Source organism: Zophobas morio, unplaced genomic scaffold (assembly GCF_036711695.1).
Source record: "Zophobas morio isolate AGI-343-1 ecotype UQ-CSIRO unplaced genomic scaffold, CSIRO_AGI_Zmor_V1 ptg000014l, whole genome shotgun sequence".
In the NCBI taxonomy this organism is placed as follows: Eukaryota; Metazoa; Arthropoda; class Insecta; order Coleoptera; family Tenebrionidae; genus Zophobas; species Zophobas morio.
Genome location: NW_026972119.1, coordinates 20,967,878 through 20,993,509, shown reverse-complemented (window position 1 = coordinate 20,993,509; position 25,632 = coordinate 20,967,878). Strand labels below are relative to the sequence as shown.

Below are 25,632 nucleotides of genomic sequence, written 5' to 3'. Positions count from 1 at the left end.
AAGTTTCCATGTCAGGATTACCTAACACATTTTTTAGCGATATATTTTTTCGAACACTCTCTCTAAAAGAACTTTGTTTAATAGACGAACAATGTTTCTCATTTAGAATCCTGCTTTTGACTCAAATACATTTCGTTGTCTCCTCACAACAACCCAAAACTAATACGTAATTCGATAACAGTTAAGTGAGTGTTGTACCAGCTCATACCGCCCCTCTTGCGGCTCCGTTCCGCCTAATAATGAAGCATGCGATGTGGTCGCAAATGTTCGATTTGAACCTCCGCGAATACCAGCCACCATGCACTTATTAGCAAAATTAGTTGCCAACAGCTGCAGGTGATGCGCTTTGGCTGTGTCCTCGCATCCCTGTGCACTCATTAAAATTCATTCGATTTATGGTCGATTGATTATGCAAAGCCCTAATTTTATGAAGCCGCATTACCCGGCACGATTTAATTTGCGAGAAACGCCGCTACTTCCCGTTTTTGCGCAAGAACAATAAGTGTTTGTTTCCCGGTGGCGCTTCCAAAGTCGATGAAAATGTGTTATGCAACATTCAAGGTTTCCCGTGACAGTCGTGACAGCTGTGACATGCATTTAGACTTGGGATGGGCTTTAGAAATCCGTCTAGGCTTAGAGACACCCTTTACATTACCTGCATTATTTATACTTTTCAGCTGTCGCGTCATTCGGACTTAACTGTATGAATAATTGTTTTATTCTTCCGGACGACGAACCCTCGTTGCGAAACGGGACGTAATGATTTTATGTCATAGCAATGGTGGGCGAAGGGAATCCTTGATTCTATTCCATGTGTCTCCGGGGCTGAGTGTCAGAATCGTTACGCTGGTCTAAGTGAAGGAAGCATCTGCCAGGCTGGCCGTTAGCAGGATTCTTGCGTCGAAAAATTAATATCTACCTATCTTGCGAAAAGTCGAAAGTACGGTGATTTATTTCAGTGTTACGAGCGCTACAAAGTCTATATTCTATAGTAAGGGAAACGTTGCTGTAACTTACACTGTCAAACATGAAATTGAAAGAACAAGTAATAAAACAACAACCAAAAAAGTAAGAAGAATTATAAATCAAAAAAAAAGAAATAATAATAAAATGAAAGTGAAGTAATACACTAATTTGCTAAAGAAAGATCTCTGAAGAAATTGTCGAAAGGTACTATAGCACACAAAAGTATTGTCGGTACGCAGCAGCAAGGGGTATTAGACTGCTCCGCCTCCTCATTGTAATCCCTAAACACTTAGATAGAATAAAGTGAACAAGGATCAAAATCTCCTGCTTTGATTATAGACAGTAGAGTGATTTTTTAACAATAACAATTTATGGTATATTTTGATTTTAATAAGGACATTATCGTTTAAATAAATTGTGCTACCAACAAATATTTAATATGACAGGGACTTTTAAAAAACGTTACTTTGGCAGTGTAAGGATTTTTAACCAATTCTATCATGTTTAACACACATAAAAGAAAAAAAAAACAGAGGATAATGGTGCCGTTTTTACAATACTTTTTGTTACATTGTTTTGGTCGATTGAACTGTTTTCAGGGGCTTAGAACATCAAAAAAGCTGTAGTTTGATGTATAATGCATCTATATTAATATCATTTTTTAATATAAAACTCCTCTAGAGAGTCACCTTAACAAAACGAACTCCCGAGACTACTGAAAATATTCGACAGGTTATGGACGATAACCACCATCGATTTTTAGAAGACTCGTAGGAAATTGACTTGTCATATTCAAATTGTCAGAAAATTGTTCAAAAGTGGGGGTTGGAAACAGAGTGTTTGGATGAGAAGACTAGCACAATCAAGGTCGTACGTCATAAAATCGCTTGACCTGTTTAATTGTGCCTCGTCTTCTCATCCAACCACTCGTTGTCCATCTAACTAGGTAGGCCTTGAAAGAAATCTTGTTGCAGGTATTAAAATAACATATACGTCTATAATCTAGTTAACTGGTTACTAAGACAAGGTTTTCTTTAACAAGAAACGGCATAGCTATTAGCTATTTTTACATTTGCATTTTGCATTTTTTTTTCTCAATGTAACTAATTTTTTCACAACAATAGACTTAAAATATAATTAAAATTGTAAATTTTTGTAGCGAAATACGGATTATGCAATTACGATACGCCCATCGGTCTGACAACGAATTAAAAAATGATCACAACTGAGATAGGGTGGGTGGGGGGGGGCTTATATTTTGTTTTTTTTTTCTTAAAATACGCAGTTAAAACATGTTTCGCACGGTAATTTCTTGGAAAAAAAATGAGGATTGCAATTAAGCTCCACCCCCCGACTCACGACGAATAAAAGAAATAATCACAATTGAGATCGGGCGGGTGGGCGGGGCTTAGTAATTGAAAGATCGTAAAACTAAAATATCGGAAAATTGAGAAATCGCAACGTGAAGATTTTGAGAAATCGAAAAGAAGAAGAATCGAGAAACTGAAGAATCAAAAAATCGAAAAATGCCGACACTGAAATATCTAAAAATTGAAAATCTAGATATTGAAAAATTGAAAAAACGAAAAATTGAAGAATAACAAAAAAGCAACATTGCAAAAAAAATATCGAAAAATTGAAAAATGGAAGAAAAATTTAAGAACCGAAAACTGAAAAATCGAAGTCGAAAAATTTCAAAACTGAAAAACCAAACTTAAATATCTAAAAATTGAAAATTCGAAAAACTGAAGAATTGAAAAACTGAAAAATCGAAAAATGGAAAAATCAAAAAATCAGTCAAACGAGATATTAAGAAATCGAATAATGAAAACTTTGGAAACGTCAAATATCGAAAAATTTAAAATTTTAAAAATCAAATAATTGAGTCGAAAAATCGAAAAGCGTAAAACTGAAACATCAAAATCCGAATACTGAATATCGCAAAATTGCAAATACAGAAATTGGAAAATTGAAAAATCAAGAAATTGAAAAATCGAGAAATTGAAGAATAAAAATTCTGAAAAATCTCAAAACTGGAATACGAAAGATCAAAAAATCGAAACATTAAAAAACTGCAAAATCTAAAATTCGAAGAATTGAAAAATCGAAAATTCGAAAAATGTAAAATTTTGAAAATTAAACGAGAAATCGAAATATTAAACAATTTAAAAATCGAAAAAGTTAAAAATCGGGAAAGACAAAATACGGAAAATTGATGAACCGAAATATCGCAAAATCCCAAAACTGAAATCTCGAAAAATTAAAAAATGGAAGAAAAATTTTAGAATCAAGAATTAAAACTCGAAAAATAAAAAAAAACGAAAAATTGGAAAGTCGAGAAATCGATAAATGGGAAATTAAAGAAACAATTATAATCGACAATTTGAGAAATTGCAACGTCAAAAATTGAAAAAATATCGAACAATCGACGAATGTTTTAGAGTAATATCGATTTTGCAATTAAGCTCCGCCCCCCGCTCTGATAACGAATGAAAAATTGATCAGCATTGAGGTTGGAGGGGATGAGTGGGTCTTAATTTTTGCCTTTTTTTTTCTTAAGATATAAATATAGTCTTTTTTCTTTAACAAAATACTTAAAATATCACATGGTGAATCTGAGGTAAGAATTATGTGCAAAATATCGAAAAATTAAAAAATGGAAGAAAAATTTAAGAACCGAATAATTGAAAAATCGAGAAATCGAAAAGTCGGAAAATCGAAGTCGAAAAATTTCAAAATTGAAAAACCAAACTTAAATATCTAAACATAGAAAATTCGAAAAACTGAAGAATTGAAAAACTGAAAAATCGAAAAATGGAAAAATCAAAAAATCAATTAAACGAGATATTAAGAAATCGAAAAATGAAAACTTTGGAAACGTCAAATATCGAAAAATTTTAAATTTTAGAAATCAAATAATTGAGTCGAAAAATGGAAAAAGCGTAAAACTGAAACATCGGAAAATGGAGAAATCGCGAAATGGATAATTCCAGAAATCTAAAATATGAAAAACCGAGAAACTCGAGAATCGAAAAATCGAAAAATCCGAATACTGAATATCGCAAAATTGCAAATACAGAAATTGGGAAATTGAAAAATCGAAAAATTGAAGAATTGAAAAACTGGAGATTAAAAAAATCGAAAAATTCCAACACTAAAATGTCGAAAAATTGAAAATCTAAAAACGGAAATATTGATAAATCGAAAAATGAAAACTACAATAACCCAAAACAGAAATATCGAAAAATTCAAAAATGGCAAAAAAATTAAGTGTCAAAAATTGAAAATCGAAACCTCAAAAATTTAAAAAATCCAACAATTGACAAATCGAAAAAATGAGGAATGGAGAAACTGATAAATAGAAACATTGAAAAGTTGGGTAATCGGGAACTGGGAAAATCAAAGAAAAACAATTAATCGAGAACTTGAGAAATCAAAATACTGAAAATTTAAAAACGTCGAAAACCGAAAAATTGAGAATTTTAAACATAAAAAAATTAAAGAGTCGGAAGATTGAAAAATCACAAAATGAAGAAATCGAGAAATCAAAAATTTGAAGAATCGAGTAACTGATAAATCGAAACATTGAAAAGTTGGGAAATCGAGAAATGGAAAAATAAAAAAAAAAACAGTTAATCGAAACTTTGAGAAATCAAATAACTGGAAATTTAGAAACGTCAAAAACTGAAAAATTGAAAATTTAAAAATAAAAAAATTGAAGAGTCAAAAAATTGAACAATTGTAAAACTGAAACATCCGAACATTGCAATATTGAGAGATTGAGTAAATGAAAAATTAAAAATCGAGAAATTGAAAAATAGAAAGGCTAAGAAATTGAAAAATCGAGAAATTGAAGAATAAAAATTCTAAAAAATCTCAAAACTGATATACGAAAGATCAAAAAATCGAAACATTAAAAAACTGCAAAATCTAAAATTCGAAGAATTGAACAATTGAAAAATGAAAAATGTAAAATTTTGAAAATTAAACGAGAAATTGAAATATCAAACAATTTAAAAATCAAAAACTGAAAAATCGAAAAATTGAAGAATTGAAAAACTGAAGATTAAAAAAATCGAAAAATTCCAACACTAAAATGTCGAAAAATTGAAAATCTTAAAACGGAAATATTGATAAATCGAGAAATGAAAACTAAAATAACCCAAAACAGAAATATCGAAAAATTCAAAAATGGCAAAAAAATTAAGTGTCAAAAATTGGAAATCGAAACCTCAAAAATTTAAAAAATCCAAATATTGACAAATCGAAAAAATGAGGAATGGAGAAACTGATAAATAGAAACATTGAAAAGTTGGGTAATCGGGAACTGGGAGAATCAGAGAAAACAATTAATCGAGAACTTGAGAAATCAAAATACTGAAAATTTAGAAACGTCGAAAACCGAAAAATTGAGAATTTTAAACATAAAAAAATTAAAGAGTCGGAAGATTGAAAAATCACAAAATGAAGAAATCGAGAAATCAAAAATTTGAAGAATCGAGTAACTGATAAATCGAAACATTGAAAAGTTGGGAAATCGAGAAATGGAAAAATAGAAAAAAACAATTAATCGAAACTTTGAGAAATCAAATAACTGGAAATTTAGAAACGTCAAAAACTGAAAAATTAAAAATTTAAAAATCAAAAAATTGAAGAGTCGAAAAATTGAACAACTGTAAAACTGAAACATCCGAACATTGCAATATTGAGAGATTGACTAAATGAAAAATTAAAAATCGAGACATTGAAAAATAGAAAGACTAAGAAATTGAAAAATCGAGAAATGGAAGAATAAAAATTCTGAAAAATCTCAAAACTGGAATACGAAAGATCAAAAAATCGAAACATTAAAAAACTGCAAAATCTTAAATTCGAAGAATTGAAAAATCGAAAAATGTAAAATTTTGAAAATTAAACGAGAAATCGAAATATCAAACAATTTAAAAATCAAAAAACTGAAAAATCGAAAAATTGAAGAATTGAAAAACTGAAGATTAAAAAAATCGAACAATTCCAACACTAAAATGTCGAAAAATTGAAAATCTAAAAACGGAAATATTGATAAACCGAGAAATGCAAACTAAAATACCCAAAACAGAAATATAAAAAAATTCAAAAATGACAAAAAAATTAAGTGTCAAAAATTGAAAATCGAAACCTCAAAAATTTTAAAAATCCAAAAATTGACAAATCGCAAAAATGGGGAATAGAGAAACTGATAGATAGAAACACTGAAAAGTTGGGTAATCGGGAACTGGGAAAATCAAAGAAAAACAATTAATCGAAAACTTGGAAAATCAAAATACTGAAAATTTAAAATCGTCGAAAACCGAAAAATTGAGAATTTTAAACATAAAAAAATTAAAGAGTCGGAAGATTGAAAAATCACAAAATGACCAAATCGAGAAATCAAAAATTTGAAGAATCGAGTAACTTATAAATCGAAACATTGAAAAGTTGGGAAATCGAGAAATGCAAAAATAAAAAAAAAATTAATCGAAACTTTGAGAAATCAAATAACTGGAAATTTAGAAACGTCAAAAACTGAAAAATTGAAAATTTAAAAATCAAAAAATTGAAGAGTCGAAAAATTGAACAATTGTAAAACTGAAACATCCGAACATTGCAATATTGAGAGATTGAGTAAATGAAAAATTAAAAATCGAGAAATTGAAAAATAGAAAGACTAAGAAATTGAAAAATCGAGAAATTGAAGAATAAAAATCCTGAAAAATCTCAAAACTGGAATACGAAAGATCAAAAAATCGAAACATTAAAAAACTGCAAAATCTAAAATTCGAAGAATTGAAAAATCGAAAAATCGAAAAATGTAAAATTTTGAAAATTAAACGAGAAATCGAAATATCAAACAATTTAAAAATCAAAAACTGAAAAATCGAAAAATTGAAGAATTGAAAAACTGAAGATTAAAAAAATCGAAAAATTCCAACACTAAAATGTCGAAAAATTGAAAATCTAAAAACGGAAATATTGATAAATCGAGAAATGAAAACTAAAATAACCCAAAACAGAAATATCGAAAAATTCAAAAATGGCAAAAAAATTAAGTGTCATAAATTGAAAATCGAAACCTCAAAAATTTAAAAAATCCAAAAATTCACAAATCGAAAAAATGAGGAATGGAGAAACTGATAAATAGAAACATTGAAAAGTTGGGTAATCGGGAACTGGGAAAATCAAAGAAAACAATTAATCGAGAACTTGAGAAATCAAAATACTGAGAATTTAGAAACGTCGAAAACCGAAAAATTGAGAATCTTAAACATAAAAAAATTAGAGTCGGAAGATTGAAAAATCACAAAATGAAGAAATCGAGAAATCAAAAATTTGAAGAATCGAGTAACTGATAAATCGAAACATTGAAAAGTTGGGAAATCGAGAAATGGAAAAATAAAAAAAAAAACAATTAATCGAAACTTTGAGAAATCAAATAACTGGAAATTTAGAAACGTCAAAAACTGAAAAATTGAAAATTTAAAAATCAAAAAATTGAAGAGTCGAAAAATTGAACAATTGTAAAACTGAAACATCCGAACATTGCAATATTGAGAGATTGAGTAAATGAAAAATTAAAAATCGAGAAATTGAAGAATAAAAATTCTGAAAAATCTCAAAACTGGAATACGAAAGATAAAAAAATCGAAACATTAAAAAACTGCAAAATCTAAAATTCGAAGAATTGAAAAATTGAAAAATCGAAAAATGTAAAATTTTGAAAATTAAACGAGAAATCGAAATATCAAACAATTTAAAAATCGAAAAACTGAAAAATCGAATAAGTTAAAAATCGGGAAAGAGAAAATACGGAAAATTGATGAACCGAAATATTGCAAAATTCCAAAACTGAAATATCGAAAAATTAAAAAATGGAAGAAAAATTTAAGAATCAAGAATTAAAGGTCGAAAAATAAAAAAAAGGAAAAATTGGAAAGTCGAGAAATCGATAAATGGGAAATTAAAGAAAGAATTAATTGACAATTGAGAAATTGAAACGTCAATAATTGAAAAAATGAGAAATTTAAAAATCAAAAAGCGAAGAGTCGAAAAATCCCAATACCAAAATATCGAACAATCGACGAATGTTTTAGAGTAATATGGATTTTGCAATTAAGCTCCGCCTCCCGCTCTGATAACGAATGAAAAATTGATCAGCATTGAGGTTGGAGGGGATGAGTGGGTCTTAATTTTTGCCTTTTTTTTCTTAAGATATAAATATAGTCTTTTTTCATTAACAAAATACTTAAAATATCACATGGTGAATCTGAGGTAAGAATTATGTGCAAAATATCGAAAAATTGAAAAATGGAAGAAAAATTTATGAACTGAAGAATTGAAAAATCGAGAAATCGAAAAGTCGGAAAATCGAAGTCGAAAAATTTCAAAATTGAAAAACCAAACTTAAATATCTAAAAATTGAAAATTCGAAAAACTGAAAAATTGAGAAACTGAAAAATCGAAAAATGGAGAAATCAAAAAATCAATTAAACGAGATATTAAGAAATCGAAAAATGAAAACTTTGGAAACGTCAAATTTCGAAAAATTTTAAATATTAAAAATCAAATAATTGAGTCGAAAAATGGAAAAAGCGTAAAACTGAAACATCGGAAAATGGAGAAATCGCGAAATGGATAATTCCAGAAATCTAAAATATGAAAAACCGAGAAACGGAAGAATCGAGAAATCGAAAAATCCGAATACTGAATATCGCAAATACAGAAATTGGAAAATTGAAAAATCAAGAAATTGAAAAATCGAAAAATTGAAGAATTGAAAAACTGAAGATTAACAAAATGGAAAAATTCCAACACTAAAATGTCGAAAAATTGAAAATCTAAAAACGGAAATATTGATAAATCGATAAATGAAAACTAAAATAACCCAAAACAGAAATATCGAAAAATTCAAAAATGGCAAAAAAATTAAGTGTCAAAAATTGAAAATCGAAACCTCAAAAATTTAAAAAATCCAAAAATTGACAAATCGAAAAAATGGGGAATGGCGAAACTGATAAATAGAAACATTGAAAAGTTGGGTAATCGCTAACTGGGAAAATCAAAGAAAAACAATTAATCGAGAACTTGAGAAATCAAAATACTGAAAATTTAGAAACGTCGAAAATTGAGAATTTTAAACATAAAAAATTAAAGAGTCGGAAGACTGAAAAATCACAAAATGAAGAAATCGAGAAATCAAAAATTTGAGGAATCGAGTAACTGATAAATCGAAACATTGAAATTGGGAAATCGAGAAATGGAAAAATAAAAAAAACAATTAATCGAAACTTTGGGAAATCTGGAAATTTAGAAACATCAAAAACTGAAAAATTGAAAATTAAAAAATCAAAAAATTGATGAGTCGAAAAATTGACCAATTGTAAAATGAAACATCCGAACATTGCAATATTGAGAGATTGAGTAAATGAAAAATTAAAAATCGAGAAATTGAGGAATAAAAATTCTGAAAAATCTCAAATCTGGAATACGAAAGATCAAAAACTCGAAACATTAAAAAACCGCAAAATCTAAAATTTAAAAATTCGAAGAATTGAAAAATCGAAAAATGTAAAATTTTGAAAATTAAACGAGAAATCGAAATATCAAACAATTTAAAAATCGAAAAACTGAAAAATCGAAAAAGTTAAAAATCGGGAATGAGAAAATACGGAAAATTGATGAACCGAAATATTGCAAAATCCCAAAACTGAAATATCGAAAAATTAAAAAATGGAAGAAAAATTTAAGAATCAAGAATTAAAGGTCGAAAAATAAAGAAAAAACGAAAAATTGGAAAGTCGAGAAATCGATAAATGGGAAATTAAAAAACAATTAATCGACAATTTGAGAAATTGAAACGTCAAAAATTGAAAAAGTGAAAAATTTAAAAATCAAAAAATCGAGGAGTCGAAAAATCCCAATACCAAAATATCGAACAATCGACGAATGTTTTAGAATAACATCGATTTTGCAATTAAGCTCCGCCTCCCCGCTCTTCAGGATGTTTTAATTCCAGAGCCATTAATGATCACAATCTTTAAACTAAAATTGAAAATATGCACATTTTTATAGTTTACCTAGTTAGTAAAAAACGAGTGTTTGGACGAGAAGACAAGGTACAATGAACATTAGATCTCCATATAATCAAGACCCAAAATAAAGTGAAAAAAAACTAGAACACAAATTAATCTGTACCAATTTTTAATCACACTAACAGACAAAATAACTCAAGAAATAAAACCTTCGAACAAATTTGTTGGGACGATCAATCTATTCAAAAAGAAAATCTGAAACGTGTCACTTCAGTTTACGCTGAAACTGTCGTTCACCAGTGGGAAGCTTTCACATGAAAGAATAGTGCAATTTGGAAAGACCATTAATCAGAACCTAAAATATTACACCTGCCACTAATCGATCGTTAGAAAATAACGGACGATCCGGAGCTAGAGCACGAACTAACCGTTTTTTGCAATAATTATTTCCATTAATTTAACGTTCTCTGAATTTGACAACAATTACAAATTCTTAGAGAATCTTCAATCACGTTTCATTTCAATAGAGCAAAGTTTACCCACACACGTCACGTTCGAAATCATGAAAAAGTAGCCAACGGGCAATTATCTGTTTAAAAAGCGTTATCGCCGCTTTAAGCTTTATGTAAAATGAAAGCTCGAACTATTATGCAGGCGCTATTACGCATTACGGCGAAATCCGCAGCCAAAATGGACCGCATAAAAGAACAGAATGTTGTTGCATCAAACAAATGTTAATCACTGTTATTTTTGCTTGGTAAAAACATGTTAAAAACAATATGGTTCTGGCAGGGAGATTAATGATGAAAAATGGATTCGAGAATGTAAATTAATTATTACACAAATGGATGTAAAACACTCGGTTGAAGTGGCGAGCATATTCGAAATTCGTTCGACATGCGTCATAAAACAATGAAAAATGTTTTCAATCAATTAAAACCTCGCTCGGGTAAAACTTCACTGAATTAAATAAGAAATTATGCGCCAGGTAAAATTCAATTTCGTGGTTTTAGAATCCCGTTTTGCTAAATAGTGGCGTGTGTTATTCAAAACTTGACATTTCCGAAACAGAAAGTCCGGGTTTCGTGATTTTGGCGCCTTATAAATTATTTTTTTGTTACACAGTATTGAAATTTAAAGCACCCTGCGGGAGCTGGAAGGTCAAAGTTACTTTATGTTTTATCGATCTAACATGCATTAAACAGGGTTTTCATTTATAAATTTTAAATTACGGGGTTAATAATTTAACGTCCGCGAACGTTTTTGCCAAAATTTAATTTGATTTAATGTATCGACTGTCATGCTATTATTATTAGTTACCAAAATATGTATGGATTTTCGACATACGAACAATTTATTCGAAGTTGTCAATAACGATTTCAAAGAAGTTGGAGAATAAAATACATCAGAGAGCACACCAGGTAAACAAAACTTGTTTAAACTAGTTAAAGTTTGTTTGTGATGGCAGTTCTGTTCCTTCATAATGACGAGAAAATAGTTTTCCGAACTTCTACAATTTTATACTGAAAGCAGTTTCATGTCTTTTATTTGCTGTTTGTTTAGAAAAATGGTCGACTGTTTTTTGAAACAAGAGAGTATGAAATGAGGTCAGTAAAAAATAATAATTTTAGCTGAAATGGAGAATTTTTATTTTACTTTTCAGATCAAAAAACTTATGAAATGACTTCTATGACTAAGCCAGAATTTTGATTAAAAAAAAATGATTGAAGATTATTTCTACAGAAGAAAATTGTTTACGATTTTTGTTTTCTGGTAACCTCTATAAAGTAAAAACCAGTGGCGCAAAAAGCGGGAACGTGTTTGAACTAGAATTTTCCGGTTTTTCGATTTGAGTTTTCAATTTTTCGATTTACAATTTTTCGTTGTGGCTTTTTATTTTCTTTATTTCGAATTGCACTTTTTCAATTTTTAATTTTTTTTGTATTTTCAATTTATTAGATTTTATTACAATTCTTCGATTTCAAATTTCTCGAGTTTTCAATTTTTTGATTTTTTAATGTTCGTGTTTTATAAGTTTTGGTTTTTCAAATTTCAATTTTTGGTTTCTTTAATTTTGTTTTTAATTTTTTTTGTTTCTTCAATTCGACGGTATCCAACTCTTTGAGTTATCATTTTTGAAACATTTCAATTTTTCGATTTTCCAACTTTTGGAGATTTCAATGTTCCGATTTTTTAATTTTTCATGTCCATAATTTTTCGATTTGCAATTTTTTGTTTCGGTTTTTTCTTTTCTACATTTTTCTAAATATTTCGGTCTTTCAATGTTTCGATTTTTCTTTTTTATTTAATTTGAAATTTACGAATTTTTCATTTTTCAACTTTAGAATTAGAATTTTTCGATTTTCAATGTTTCGATTTTTCAGTGTTTCACGTTTTCAATTTTTCTATTTGTAATTTTTCGTTTCGGTTTTTTGTTTTATCTATTTTTTCAATTGTTCGGTTTTTCGATATTTTGATTTTACAATTTTTTTTTTAATTCAATGTAAAATTTTTCAATTTTTGATTTTTTTTTATTTTCCGAATTGTAATTTTTAGGTTTCAATTTTTAGATTCCTTCAAATTTTACATTTTTTTATTTTTCGTTTTTTCAGTTTTAGGTTTTTCAATTTTATGATTTTTCTATTTTTTGTTTATTTAACATGATTTGCAATTTTTCTAATTTTCATTTTCAATATATAATAATAATAATAATAATTTTTAAAATATTTCACTTTTTCAATGTTATGATTTTAGTATTTTTCCATTTTTCAAATATTGGATTTTGAAACTTTTTCATTTATTCGATTTTTCAATTTTGAATTGCTTTACTTTTACTATTTTTCAATTTTTCAGTGTTCTGATTTTACAATTTTTTGTTTTTGCTATTATTGAATTTTTATTTTTTTTTTTGTCTTTTTAACTTTACGAAATGCAACTCTTCAAGTTTTCGTTATAAAATGTTTCAGTTTTTTTTCGATGTACGGTTTCAGGAGTTTTCAATTTTTCGTTTTTTCTTATTTTTCACATCTTCCACTTTATTTTTTCAATTTTTCTGTTTCTCAATGTTCTGATTTTTCTTTTTATTCAATGTGAAATTTATCAGTTTTTGCATTTTTCAACTCTTCAAATTGAAATTTTTCGGTTTTCAACTTTTCGATTTTTCGGTGTTTCATGTTTTCAATTTTTCGATTTGCAATTTTTCGTTTCGGCTTTAATTATTTCGATTTTTTGGTTTTTCAATATTCTGGTTTTATTATTTTTCTTTATTTCAATTTAAAACGTTCAATTTTTGAATTGTTTTAATTTTTAGAATTATTGTAATTTTTATGTTTCCAATTTTTCGATTTTTTAAATTTTACATTTTTTTATTTTTTGATTTTTTCAATTTTAGGTTTTTCAGTCAGATGATTTTCTATTTTTCGTTTCTTGAACTTATGATTTGCAATTTTTCTATTTTCATTTTCAATATATAATACACAATAATTTTTAAAATATTTCACTTTTTCAATGTTATGATTTTAGGATTTTTCCATTTTTCAAATATTGGATTTTGAAACCTTTTCATTTATTCGACTTTTCAATTTTTAGTTACTTTAGTTTTACTATTTTTCGCTTATTCAGTGTTCAGATTTTACAACTTTTTGTTTCTACAATTAAGATTTTTCAATTTTTTGTTTCTGCAATTTTTGAATTTTTTAATTTTTTTTTTGTCTTAATTTTTTACAAAATGCAACTCTTCAAATTTTCGTTATAAAAATTTTCCAGTTTTTCGATTTTTCAATTTTTGGATGTTTCAGTTCTTAGATTTTGTACTTTTTCGATGTACAATTTCAGTAATTTTCAATTTTTAATTTTTCAGTTTTTCGATTTTTATTGTTTTTCATATCTTCAACTTTTTATTTTGCAATTTTTGTTCCGGTTTTTTATTTTCTTTATTTTTTCAATTTTTCGGTTTTTCTTTTGTGAAATTCATCAGTTTTTGCATTTTTTCAACTCTTCAGTTTGGAATTTTTTGGTTTTCAACTTTTCGATTTTTCGGTGTTTCAGGTTTTCACTTTTTCGATCTGCAGTTTTCCGTTTCGGCTTTTTATTTTTTCGATTTTTGGTTTTTCAATACCCTGATTTTATTATTTTTCTTTATTTAAATGTAAACTTTTTCAATTTTTGGATTGTTTTAATTTTTAGAATTGTAATTTTTAGGTTTTCAAGTTTAAGTTTTTCAGTTTTATGATTTTTTGTATTTTTCGTTTCTTCAACTTATAATAATAATAATAATAATAATTGATTTATTAACGGATTCACCATTACACAACATGTACGTAGTTACATTTTCAGTGCTATACGCACTGAGCGTTTAAATACAAAACTAGACACATTAAAAAGGCTAATGTCACGGCGGTATTTATTTGCTAAGTTCGACAGTCTAGGAACGACAGAGTTTGATGAATAATTTGTGCGATGAAATGGCACATCAAATAGAATCGGGTTTCTGACGTTCCGAGCTGGAACATGAAAATTAAACAAAGAACAAAGATTGGTACAATTACACATATTATTTAAAATCTTGAACATAAAATAGAGGTCGAAATAAGTTCTACGAGATTCTAAAATAGCCAAACCAAAGAATTGTAGGAGATTGACGTAGTTGTTTGATTTAAAGTCAACATTAAATTTAAAACATAAAAATTTTATAAAACGACTCTGTATCTTCTCAAGTCTTTGGATCTTAACTAAATGATAAGGAGACCAAATTACTGTGCAATATTCTAACACGGAGCGCACAAGAGAGCAATACAAAATTATAAAGGTCCTAAGATTATAAAAGATAGTGCCCTGTCGAATAAGAAAACCGAGCAATTTATTTGCTTTATTGGCAATATTGTCAATATGGATATTGAAGTCCAATTTGGAGGAAAACGTTACGCCTAAGTCATTTACTGAAAGGGTAGTTTCTAGTTTCCGATCTTTTATAAAATATGTTGGAGGATCTAATAATTTTTTCGACGAAAATCTAATGGCTTTACATTTCTCAATATTTAATTCCAATTTATTAGAATCACACCATTCTACAAATTTCCCAAGGTCCTCTTGAAGTAATATAACATCAGTTGAGTTACGAATACGACAAAAAAGTTTCAAGTCATCTGCGAAAAGTAAAAATCTACAATGTTTAAAAACCGAGTTTACGTCATTAATAAAAACCAAAAATAGTAGCGGACCGATATGTGATCCTTGTGGCACTCCAGAAGTTACTTCAATAAAACATGATCTATTATTGGATATTTTTACTCTTTGCAAGCGACCTGTCAGATACGAGTTTATCCAAGATAATATGGGGTTACGTATACCTAAGTTATTTAATTTATTGACTAATAGCTGAATATTGACCCTATCAAAAGCTTTTTTTATATCTGTGTAAATACAGTCAACTGCGTAACCATTTTCAACATTTTTGAACAAGTAATCCGTAAAGATTGTGAGGTTAGTATTAGTGGATTTACCAGCCATGAAACCATGTTGTTCCTTTATTATTGTACCTTTAATACAAGAGTATAACCTATCGGTAACGATAGAATCAAATAATTTAGATAAGGCAGGCAATATACTAATACCTCTATAATTGTTCACTTGACTTTTACTTCCGCTTTTGTGAATTGGTACTACATCGGAGATTTTCCAGGCTTCAGGAAAAATACCTAAATGTAACGACTTATTGAAGATAATTTTTAGGGGAAAAGATAGCGAGAACGCGCACATCTTCACAAATGCGGGAGGAATGCCATCGGAACCAGGACTCCAATTTAGGTCAAGATTTGATATACCTTTGGTAATCTCCTCAACAGATATCTCTAGTTCATTAATTTGTGCATCAATGGATGGACAGGCTTTTGTATTACCAGATGGGAAATTTACTAGGTTGTCAGAATGACTGTATACAGATTTAAAATATTCAGCAAAAAGATTACAAATGTCAGAAAGATTGTCAGCCTTTTTATCAGCATGAAATAAAACTTTGGGCAAACTACTATGATTTGCAATTTTTCTAATTTTCATTTCCAATATGTGGTAATAATAATTTTTAAAATATTCAGTTTTTCAAATATTGGATTTTAAAACTTTTTCATTTTTTCAATCTTTCAACTTTTAATTTCATTGCTTTATTTTTACTTTTTTTATAGATTTTTCAATGTTCCGATTTTATCATTTTTTGTTTTTTCAATTGTCTTTTTAATTTTACGAGTTTTCAATTTTTAGTTTTTCAATGTTTCGAGTTTTGTTATTTTTCATATCTTCAACTTTTCGATTTGCAGTTTTTCGTTTAGGTTTTTTTATTTCCTTAATTTTTTTAATTTTTAGGATTTTCAATGTTCTGATTTTAATATTTTGCAATTTTTTCGATGTGAAATTATTGAGTTTTTGGATTTTTTTGAATTTTTCGGTTTTCAGTTTTATATTTCTCAGTTTCCAGAGTTTTCAATTTTTCGTTTTTCAATCTTCGATTTGAAATTTTTCTAGTTTTCATTTTAAATACGTAATAATAATTTTTTAAATATGTTGGTTTTTCAGTGTTTTTTAATTTTTACATTTTTCAGTTATTGGATTTTTAAACTTTTTCATTTATTCGACTATTCAATTTTTCAAGTTTTATTTTTTCAGTTTCTCGATTCAGCTTTTCAATTTTTCGATTTTGAGTTTTTCAATTTTTCGATTTGATTCGTTTTTCCTTCTTTTCAAATTTTCTATTAATTAATTTTTTCGATTTCTAAGTTTCTCAATTATTAATTTTCCAATTTTTTGTCCCTTCAGTTCTTCGATTTTCAGTTTTTCAATTCTCCACTTTTTGGATTTTGCAATTTTTCACTTTTTCAGTTTTTCGATTTTTCAACTTTTCGAATCAAAAAAAGGAAAAATTGCAAAATTATAAAATTAAAAAATCATAAATGAAAAAATGAAAAATTATAAAATGACAACTTTTAAAAACTTAAAAATTGGAAATCAAGAGTTTGAAGAGACGAAAAATTCCAAAATCGAAAAAATTAAAATTGAGAAGCTTAAAAATCGAAAAAGTAAAAATTCGAAAAAACAGAATATATATTGAAAATTAAAGAAATTGAAAATCGGATAGCTGGAAATCCAAAAATTGCAAAATTAAAATATTTAAAATTTGGAGACTCGTTATAAAGTAGAGAAAATGAAAATTAGAAAATCAGGAAAAAGAAAAATAAATATCAAGAACTTTAAAAACTGAAGAAACGGAAATTTGGAAGCTGAAAAATTGAAAAATTGAAAAATTGAATAACTAAAGTTGAAAAAGCGAAAAATTATGAAACATTGAAAAATGGAAAAGTTGGAAAATGGAAGAAATTAAAAAAGGAAAAATTTAAAAAGAAAAATGAAAATCGAAGACTTTAAAAACTGAAGAGACGAAAAATTAAAAAATTTGGAAGATGAGAAATTGAAAAATTGAAATACTTAAAGTTGAAAAAACGAAAAATTATGAAACCGAGGCATTGAAAGTTGGAAAAATCGGAAAATGAGAAAAATGAAAAAACGAAGAATCGTGATATCAAAAAACTGGTCGAAGGTGATAAATCCAGATTTTTCGAAAAATTATAAGAATAGATTTCACGAATTTTATTTTGTTAAAATAACATGATATTCCTAATATACATACAAAATTTGACAACGATCCGTCCATTACGTGTCTAAAAAACATCGACACAGATACCATCCAGACAAACACATAGTAAAAAACCATATAAACAATAACATTATTATATAAAAAATAATTACGTTCAGACACACCCAAAGATTGAATTTACATACGTTAAACAATATTTTTAGTAAAAGAAAAACGGCATTAATTTCGTTTTATAAAAATTCTATTGTTTCAAAAACACGTAAAAAAATTTCATGAAGGTATTGTTAGCGTGTTAATTACGAACGAAGAAAACCAACAAAGGCTACATTCAAAAGCGATCAAATTTCAAAATAAATTGACCCGAATTTTTCTCAAGTAGTTTATGAATTATAATAACAACAACAAGAAGAGTAAATAATTTAGTAATATGTAAGGGAAGCGATCCCAACCCCTTAAACAAAAAAATGCGCGGGTTTCCGCAGACTTCCCGGTCGTTCTGCCTATTAGTAATTTATCCGAAACTACACCCCTAGTAAAATTACCCTCCGCCGCAATACCCCGTCGACCCACAAGTTAGCCTACTTTAGCACCCTCTGCGTACTTAACATCAACGTTTTACGTTTCCGAATGTCGGTCTGGAGGTGGCGCGTGCACGCAGACTTTTTAAGCGCGTAATAAGTAAGGTCGGCGGCGTCGGCGGCGGTGTCTCTCGGGGGCCGAATAATCCTTGGAAGGAGTTAATGTAGCGACGGGGGAGGAAACAAGCGGCCGTGCGGAAGTCATTCGTATCGGACTCGCATAAATCAATAACCCGCAGCGACGAACGGCCGATAACCGAACTAAATGTGCGCTTGCCTAACAGAATAATAATCATGTTTCTTCTAATATCGCAGACATTTCGGCGCGAGGGATCGATTCGTAAATGAAACGGCCGGTTATTTGTTAGTTGGCGACACTCCGGGAAATGACAGATTCTTATCGGTCACGATTCTTCGCAGATTTTCAATTTTCCCCAAGGAATTCCCATTTTCGTTACATTGTTTGAGCTCGTTTTTATCGGTCGTCCGTCGAGATGTCGGCTACGTGCAAATTTAATATCGTTCCAATGAACCTCCTGCACTCGGGGAATTGTCGGCGGACGAATTATACGCCAGCATGCGAGCTTAATACGGCTACATACATACATACATACTAGGCAATGGCATGCATTCCATTCCGGGCCAACGGACCTCCACATTGACGATTTACCTGCAACAGAATTGTTGACGTCAGAATTGGAAAATATGCAACATAGTAATGCAATAAAATTGTTGCAGGGGTGCATCGCGAGATTCGTTCGAGGAGAAAAATCGACGACGAGAATTTCCGGGAGGTATTCTCACACCCACCTTTATGATATATACGTATATGTCGGAGCGAGAATGTTATTAAGTTCTATTAGGAGGGAAAAAGGGCTGCAAAGCTCGTGAGAAACTGAATGCTCTTGTATGTGTAACTTCAAAAATTTCATCGCTCAGGTTTAAAGTCGTAGTCCCCTTAAAATTAGTATTATAAAACCTATTTTTCTGCGTAAACCATCACAGAACAAATTTTCTTCAGTAGGTAGGTTTTAAAATAAGTAAACACAAGTTGTTACTTGTTTTTTTAGGAAGAGCTTTGATACACCAAGCCCTCCTACAACTTTCTTTTCGTGTTCGCTTCCTGCATCAATTAGTTCGTGTTGGGTTTTCGTAAAACGAAGTTCAAAAGTGTAAAAAACAAGTCAAACTTTTTCTGGTCTTAGATCCTTAACTGGATAAGATAATTGGTTTCAAATTTAAGAAAAATAGTAACAGATTATTTTTGATATAATGGTCTTCAGTTAAATTCATACCACCAACACAAAGGAAAAAAATTATATGAACCTCCTTTTCTTGGTGAAACGTGGGTATTAAGTAATGGTAGCATATGCAAAAAGACATGGCAAGACGGTTCAGTAAACACTGCTATTATTAAGACATATATAATTCAGCTCTGCAGGCCTTAAAGGTCCTGGGCTTTTTTAGCAATAATTTTCCATTTGTTCCTGTCGGCTGCTTTGGATCTCCAATCTTCAATGCCTAAGTTTTGAAGATCTTTTCGAACATCGTCTATCCACTTCAGTTTTGGCCTTCCTCTCTTTTTCTTTCCTCCTTTTAGGCGGTCTAATACTTTCCCAATTATCCTTTACTCTGGTGCTCTTCCGACGTGGCCTAGCCATCTTAGTCTCTGTGCTCTGATTATCTTCGTGATTGTTGGTTCTCCGTATATATATTTCCTCGATCTCTCGGTTTGTTCTTCTTCTCCATTAGTCTAGTTCTTTTATACCTCCATATATCTTTCGTAGTATCTCGCGTTCCCATACTTCCAACTTTTGTTCCTTTTCGTTCGTTAGCGTCCATGTTTCACTAGCGTACAGGACTGTAGGTCTTACTATTGTCTTATATACTTGTTTCTTTGTTCGTCGTGTTACATTCTTACTCCTCAGAAATCTGTTTAATCTTCCTACACTCTTGTTTGCTTTCGCGATCCGTTCTTCTATCTCTTCGTTCATTTCGTTTTTGTTTGTAATTACTACTCCTAGATATTTAAACCTATTTAGTTCTTCGAATTCGTATGTTGTTCCTTCTTCTGTAGTTACTTTCAGTGGTTTTGCTGGGGTTTGTTTTGTTTCCATCTTCATAAACTTCGTTTTCTCTTGGTTGATCACTAATCCCATTCGTTTCGCTTCTCTGATTAGATTTTTTGTCATTTTCTTCATTTCTGCTTCTGTTCTCGTTATACATGTCACGTCATTTGCAAAGGCTATATTTTGGTGTCCTTTTTCGTATATCGTGCTCGTTCTGTGGATGCCACTTCTCCTTATTATTGCTTCGAGTACTAGATTGAACAGGGTAGTTGATATTGGATCTCCTTGCCGGAGTCCTGTTCTTACTTGGAGTGGTTCTGACAACAGACCATTTATCATGACTCTGTTTCTGGTGTTCTGCAGGGTCATCTTTGTCAGTTTTATTAGTTTTATTGGGACACCCAGTTCTTGAATGGCTTCTAGCAGTTCTTTCCTGTTAACCGTGTCATAGGCTTTTTTAAAGTCTATGAACAGCAGATATAAGTTGATTCCCTGTTCGTAATGTACTTCTTGTAGTTGCTTCAATATCAATATCTGGTCTACAGTAGATCGATTTTTCCTAAACCCTACTTGATATTCTCCTACTATTTTTTCCATATGCTACTTTAGTCTTCGGTTGATGCAAGTCGCCATTACTTTATACGTTACGTCTAGCAGCGCTATTCCGCGATAATTTTCGCATTTCGTAATATCTCCTTTTTTAAATATCGGGCAAAGTACTGCTTCACTCCATTGTTCTGGCATTTTTCCTTCCTTCCAACATTCTAGCACTAGTCGATGTATCTCTGATGCTACTGCTTCTCCTCCGTACTTTAGCATTTCTCCCTTTATTCCGTTTCTACCAGGACTTTTGTTGTTTTTCATCTGCCTTAGTGTTTCTCTGATCTCTCCTTCGTCAATTTCTATTGTTTCATCTGGGTCATCTGAGTCGTTCACTCTTTCGTTCGTATCTTGCTGTGTATCCTGTTCGTTTAGCAGCTCTTCAAAGTATTCTGCCCATCGTTTTATTCTTGCTTATTCGTCTCCTATCAGGTTGCCGTCCTTGTCTTTACAATATATTACTCGTGGTTGATAGCCTCTTTTCTCTTTTTTCACGTCCTGGTAGAAGTTCCTTATTTCATTCTTGTTGAAGTTTTCTTCTATTTGTCGTATTTGTTCTTCCATCTTTGTTCGTTTCTTATTTCTGCATATCTTCTTGTACTCTTTCCTTTTTTCTTGGTAATCTTTTTGGTTCTTCCCATTTTTTGATTTTAGATATTTCTGTCTGGCTGACCTCCCCGCTTCTATTGCTTTTCCACATTCCTCGTCAAACCATTCGTTTCTATTTTTGTTGTCTTTTTTGTCGAACCCTAGTACTTCTTCCGAGGTCTTCCATATGTTCTTTTGTAGTTCTTCCCACCTCTCTTCTATAGGTATGTCTTGCTCTGTTGATCTTATTCTCTCATTCATCTTTTGTTCGTATTCCTGTTGTCCTTAAGTTTGTTTACATTTATATCACGTTGCGTCTTCTTTCCTTCTTTTTTCTTCGGTATTTATTGTTTGAGGTCTGCTCTTACTAGAAAGTGGTCTGAATTCGCTTCTGCTCCCCTGTAGCTTCTTAATCTGGTTATTAGTTGGGCATCTCTCCTTTCTACCAGTATGTGGTCTATTTGATTGACCGTTTTTCCGTCAGGCGACATCCATGTGCCTTTGTAGATCTCTTTCTGCGCAAAGAAGGTGCTTTTGACTACCATTTTATTTTCTTCTGCAAACTCTATCAGTTTTTCTCCATTTTGATTCGTTTTTTGGTGTTTGCTTTCTTTCCCGATTGTTGGCTTGTAGCAATTCTCTTTACCTATCATTGCGTTGGCGTCTCCTATAACCATTTTAATGTCATGCTTTGGTATTTTCACATATTCTCTTTCTAGTTCTTCGTAATATTCTGTTTTTACTTCTAGATCTTTCTCTTCAGTCGGTGCATGTAGATTCACTAGGCTTATTTTCCTGTACTTACTTCTCAATCTTATATAGCTCATTCTTTCTGAGATTGGTTTGAAGGTAACTACTGCTCCTTTCAGGCTCTTCTTCACCATGAATCCTGTTCCTAGTTCTCTATTGTCAATTCCGCTATTAAATGATACGTAGTTGTCTATTTCAGTGATGAATTTGCCTTTTTGTTTCGTCTCTTGTATAGCTGCTACATCTACATTATACCTTTGTAATTCTTGAACTATTTGTTTGAGTTTTCTTTCGCTATATGTTCCTCGAACATTCCATGTTCCTATTCTAATTTTCGGGTTTTTCTTTCTTTTCGTAATTCCTATCGGGTCATCCATGAGCTTTGCATACGTCGTCATTATTTTCCGGTGTGTGATTTCTTCCTCTGTTAGTTTTTTGGATTTTCTTTGGGGTGCGACGGTGCTTTCAGTAATTTGTCTAATTTAGTGTCCCAATGCCAGACGTCTCCTGCTCATATCATCTTTTTGTACCCAACTTTTGCCTCGACTCCTTTCCCTTTTTCTGCTGCTGCTATTCCTCTTATTTTCTTCTGTATCTCGCTCTCTTGTTTGGTGTAATCGTCTTCAATAAACGTTTTTGATCCTTTTAATTTGCTCTTCTGTTTCATGATTGCTCTTTTTGTGTCCCAGTTCTCTATCTTTGCTACTACTATGTCATATTTTTCGCTGACTAACCTTGCGTCTTGTATCTTAGTTTGGATTCCTACCTTATTTTTTAGGAGTTCTTCAACCTCTGCTGTTATTTCGCTTCCTTGTATTTTCCCTCCTTTGATTAAGATGTTGTTTCTCCTTTCTGCTTTTTCCAGTTTTTCTAAGTGTTGCTCCACTCTTTCTAATCTTTCGGTCAGTCTTTGGTAATGGGGTTTTCTTTTTTGGTAAATGACATGGCGTAGCATTTAGTTTTATTAATCATTAAATTGTTATTCGAACACCATCTGTAAACGCTGTCAAGACATTTTTCAAGCCGAAGAGAATCATGAAATGAATTGACTACAGTATAAATCTTCAGATCATCATCAAAGAGAAGGGAGTGCACATCTATGACATCAACAATGTCATTAATATACATATGAAAAGCAAGGGACTCAATACGCAACCTTGTGGAACACCTGTCTTTTGTTTGAACAGTTCTGATTTAAATCCATTTATTCTAACAAATAAATGTCGACTGTCTAAATAAGAATTTAGCAATGAAATTAATGAGTCCAAAAACCCAAAACATTCCAACTTTTGCACTAGGATGCGATGGTCAATTTTATCAAATGCCTTTGATAAATCAGTATAAATAACGTCCACTTGGCGTTGGTTGTTCAATGAATCACTTAAAAATTGTGTTATGGAAAGAAGATTTGTCACAGTGGAGCGTTCTTTGGTAAAACCATGCTGAGTTGAGGAAATCATTTGTGATATATGATGGGACAAAATTTGATTTTTCTCCTTTTTTGTAAACAGGGCAAATTCTAGAGTACTTCCATTTATTAGGAAAAGTACATGTCTTTAAAATAAGGTTGAATATAATAGTTAGTGGTATCGTGAACATATTTGCACAATCTTTCACCACAAAAGCTGGTATTTGATCAGGTCCGTTAGTCATTTTGAGTTTTAAGCTCTTAATGGCGTTATATAGTCGTACACTTAAGATTAACAGGTGGATTTTTGTCAGTAAATGATTGGGCAAAGTGATTAGCAAATGCATCAACAATATCCTTGTGATTGGAGAAGTTTGAATCTTTGTAAGTGATATTCTGTGGAAGAAGATCTGATTTTTTTCGAGTTTATAAATGCCCAAAACCTCTTAGGGTCTAGCTTAACACAGTAATTCATTCGTTGCACAATTTATAGGCATCTTTTATTTTAGATTTCAACTGGGTTCTCAAAGTTTTAAATGTCAGATAGTCATCCGGAGATTTGGTTTTACTGTACTTTTTCCAAGCAGATTTCTTTTGCTTCACTATTTTGATAATAGAACCATTGAACCAAGATATACATAAATTTGAGGTTCTATGGTGTTGCCCAAAATACCAATTGGATTTTGGCCAAAATAATCCGATAAAGCAAGATTTTCTTAAGTATTCCGGTTTTTGGAATAAAAATGACAAAACCAGTTTATATCGCATAAATTGATTAACAAAAATGTGGAAGAATCTCGGGGGCTCCTAGTGTCTTTTTTAGTGTCAAAATGTGGACGCAAAATTAGTCACCCTAGTCAACCTTTTTTTATTTTGTAAATTATTAGATTAACTGATAATTGTTTTAAATGTTTTTTAAATAATATGGAAGAATTTAGGGGTCTCTAGGGTATTTTTTTTTAATATGTTTTTTCTTTCATATGTGATACAATCTCGGGGTCCCCTTCTGTCCTTTTTTCTTTAAGAATGTGAAACAAACTCGAAGGCCCCTAGTATTTTTGTTTCTAAAGAATGTAAAACAATTTTGGGACCCCATCTGCCTTTTTTTTCCTTAAGAACGCGAAAAAATCTTAGGAACCCCTTTGTCTTTATTTTTAAAAAATGTGAAACAATTTCGGTGAACCATGTGTCTTTTTTCTTTAAGGAAGTGAAACAATCTCGGGGATCCCTTCTGTCTTTATTTTAGAGAATGTGAAACAATACCGGGACCCCGTCTGCCTCTTTTTTAAGAATGTGAAACAATCTCAGGGACCCGTTCTGTCTTGTTTTTCTTTAGGGATGTACAACAAATTCGGAGGCCCCTAGTATTTTTGTTTTTAAAGAATGTGAAACAATTTTGGGACCCCATCTGTCTTTTATTCCTTAAGGATGCGAAAAAATCTCAAGGACTCCTATCGTCTTTATTTAAAAAAAATGTGAAACAATTTCCGTCCCTCGACTGTCTTTTTTTCTTTAAGATGTGAAACAAACTCGGAGGCCCCTAATGTCTGTGTTTTTAAAGAATGTGAAACAATTTTAGGACCTCATCTGTCTTTTTTTCTTTAAGGGTGCGGAAAAATCTCGAGGACCCCTCCGTCTGCCTTCTTTTTAAGAATATGAAACAATCTCGGTGGCCCCAGTGCCTTTGTTGTTACATAATTTTAATTTTATTGTTAAAATCTGGATGTCTACGGTGAAAACTCCACACGGATTCATGAATCACACTTGCAGGAGTATGCAGTCCTATAAAATTCAATATACCGGGTGTCTGGAAAACGGCGGATTAATTCTTCAGTACGTTGTGCATTGTTATTAATAAAAAAGTTATTATTTTTCATTAATAAAGAAATAAAATAAATCATGATTTATAAATTAAAACTTTCTTTGGCAGATGACATACCTTCCAAGAAAAGAAAGGGCGGGTGGGCGGGGCTAGTACCTGCTA

General features: G+C 30.5%; 2 protein-coding genes across 7 annotated transcripts in view; both read right to left on the bottom strand.

The window, feature by feature from the left end:
• Positions 1-25,632, bottom strand: part of Mub (mushroom-body expressed) — a 312,827-nt gene that overhangs the window by 156,461 nt on the left and 130,734 nt on the right. The window lies entirely within an intron of this gene.
• LOC135128891 (craniofacial development protein 2-like) lies at positions 21,835-22,638 on the bottom strand. The gene has a single exon (XM_064055968.1). The coding sequence runs from the start codon at positions 22,636-22,638 to the stop codon at positions 21,835-21,837; it is 804 nt and encodes a 267-aa protein (XP_063912038.1).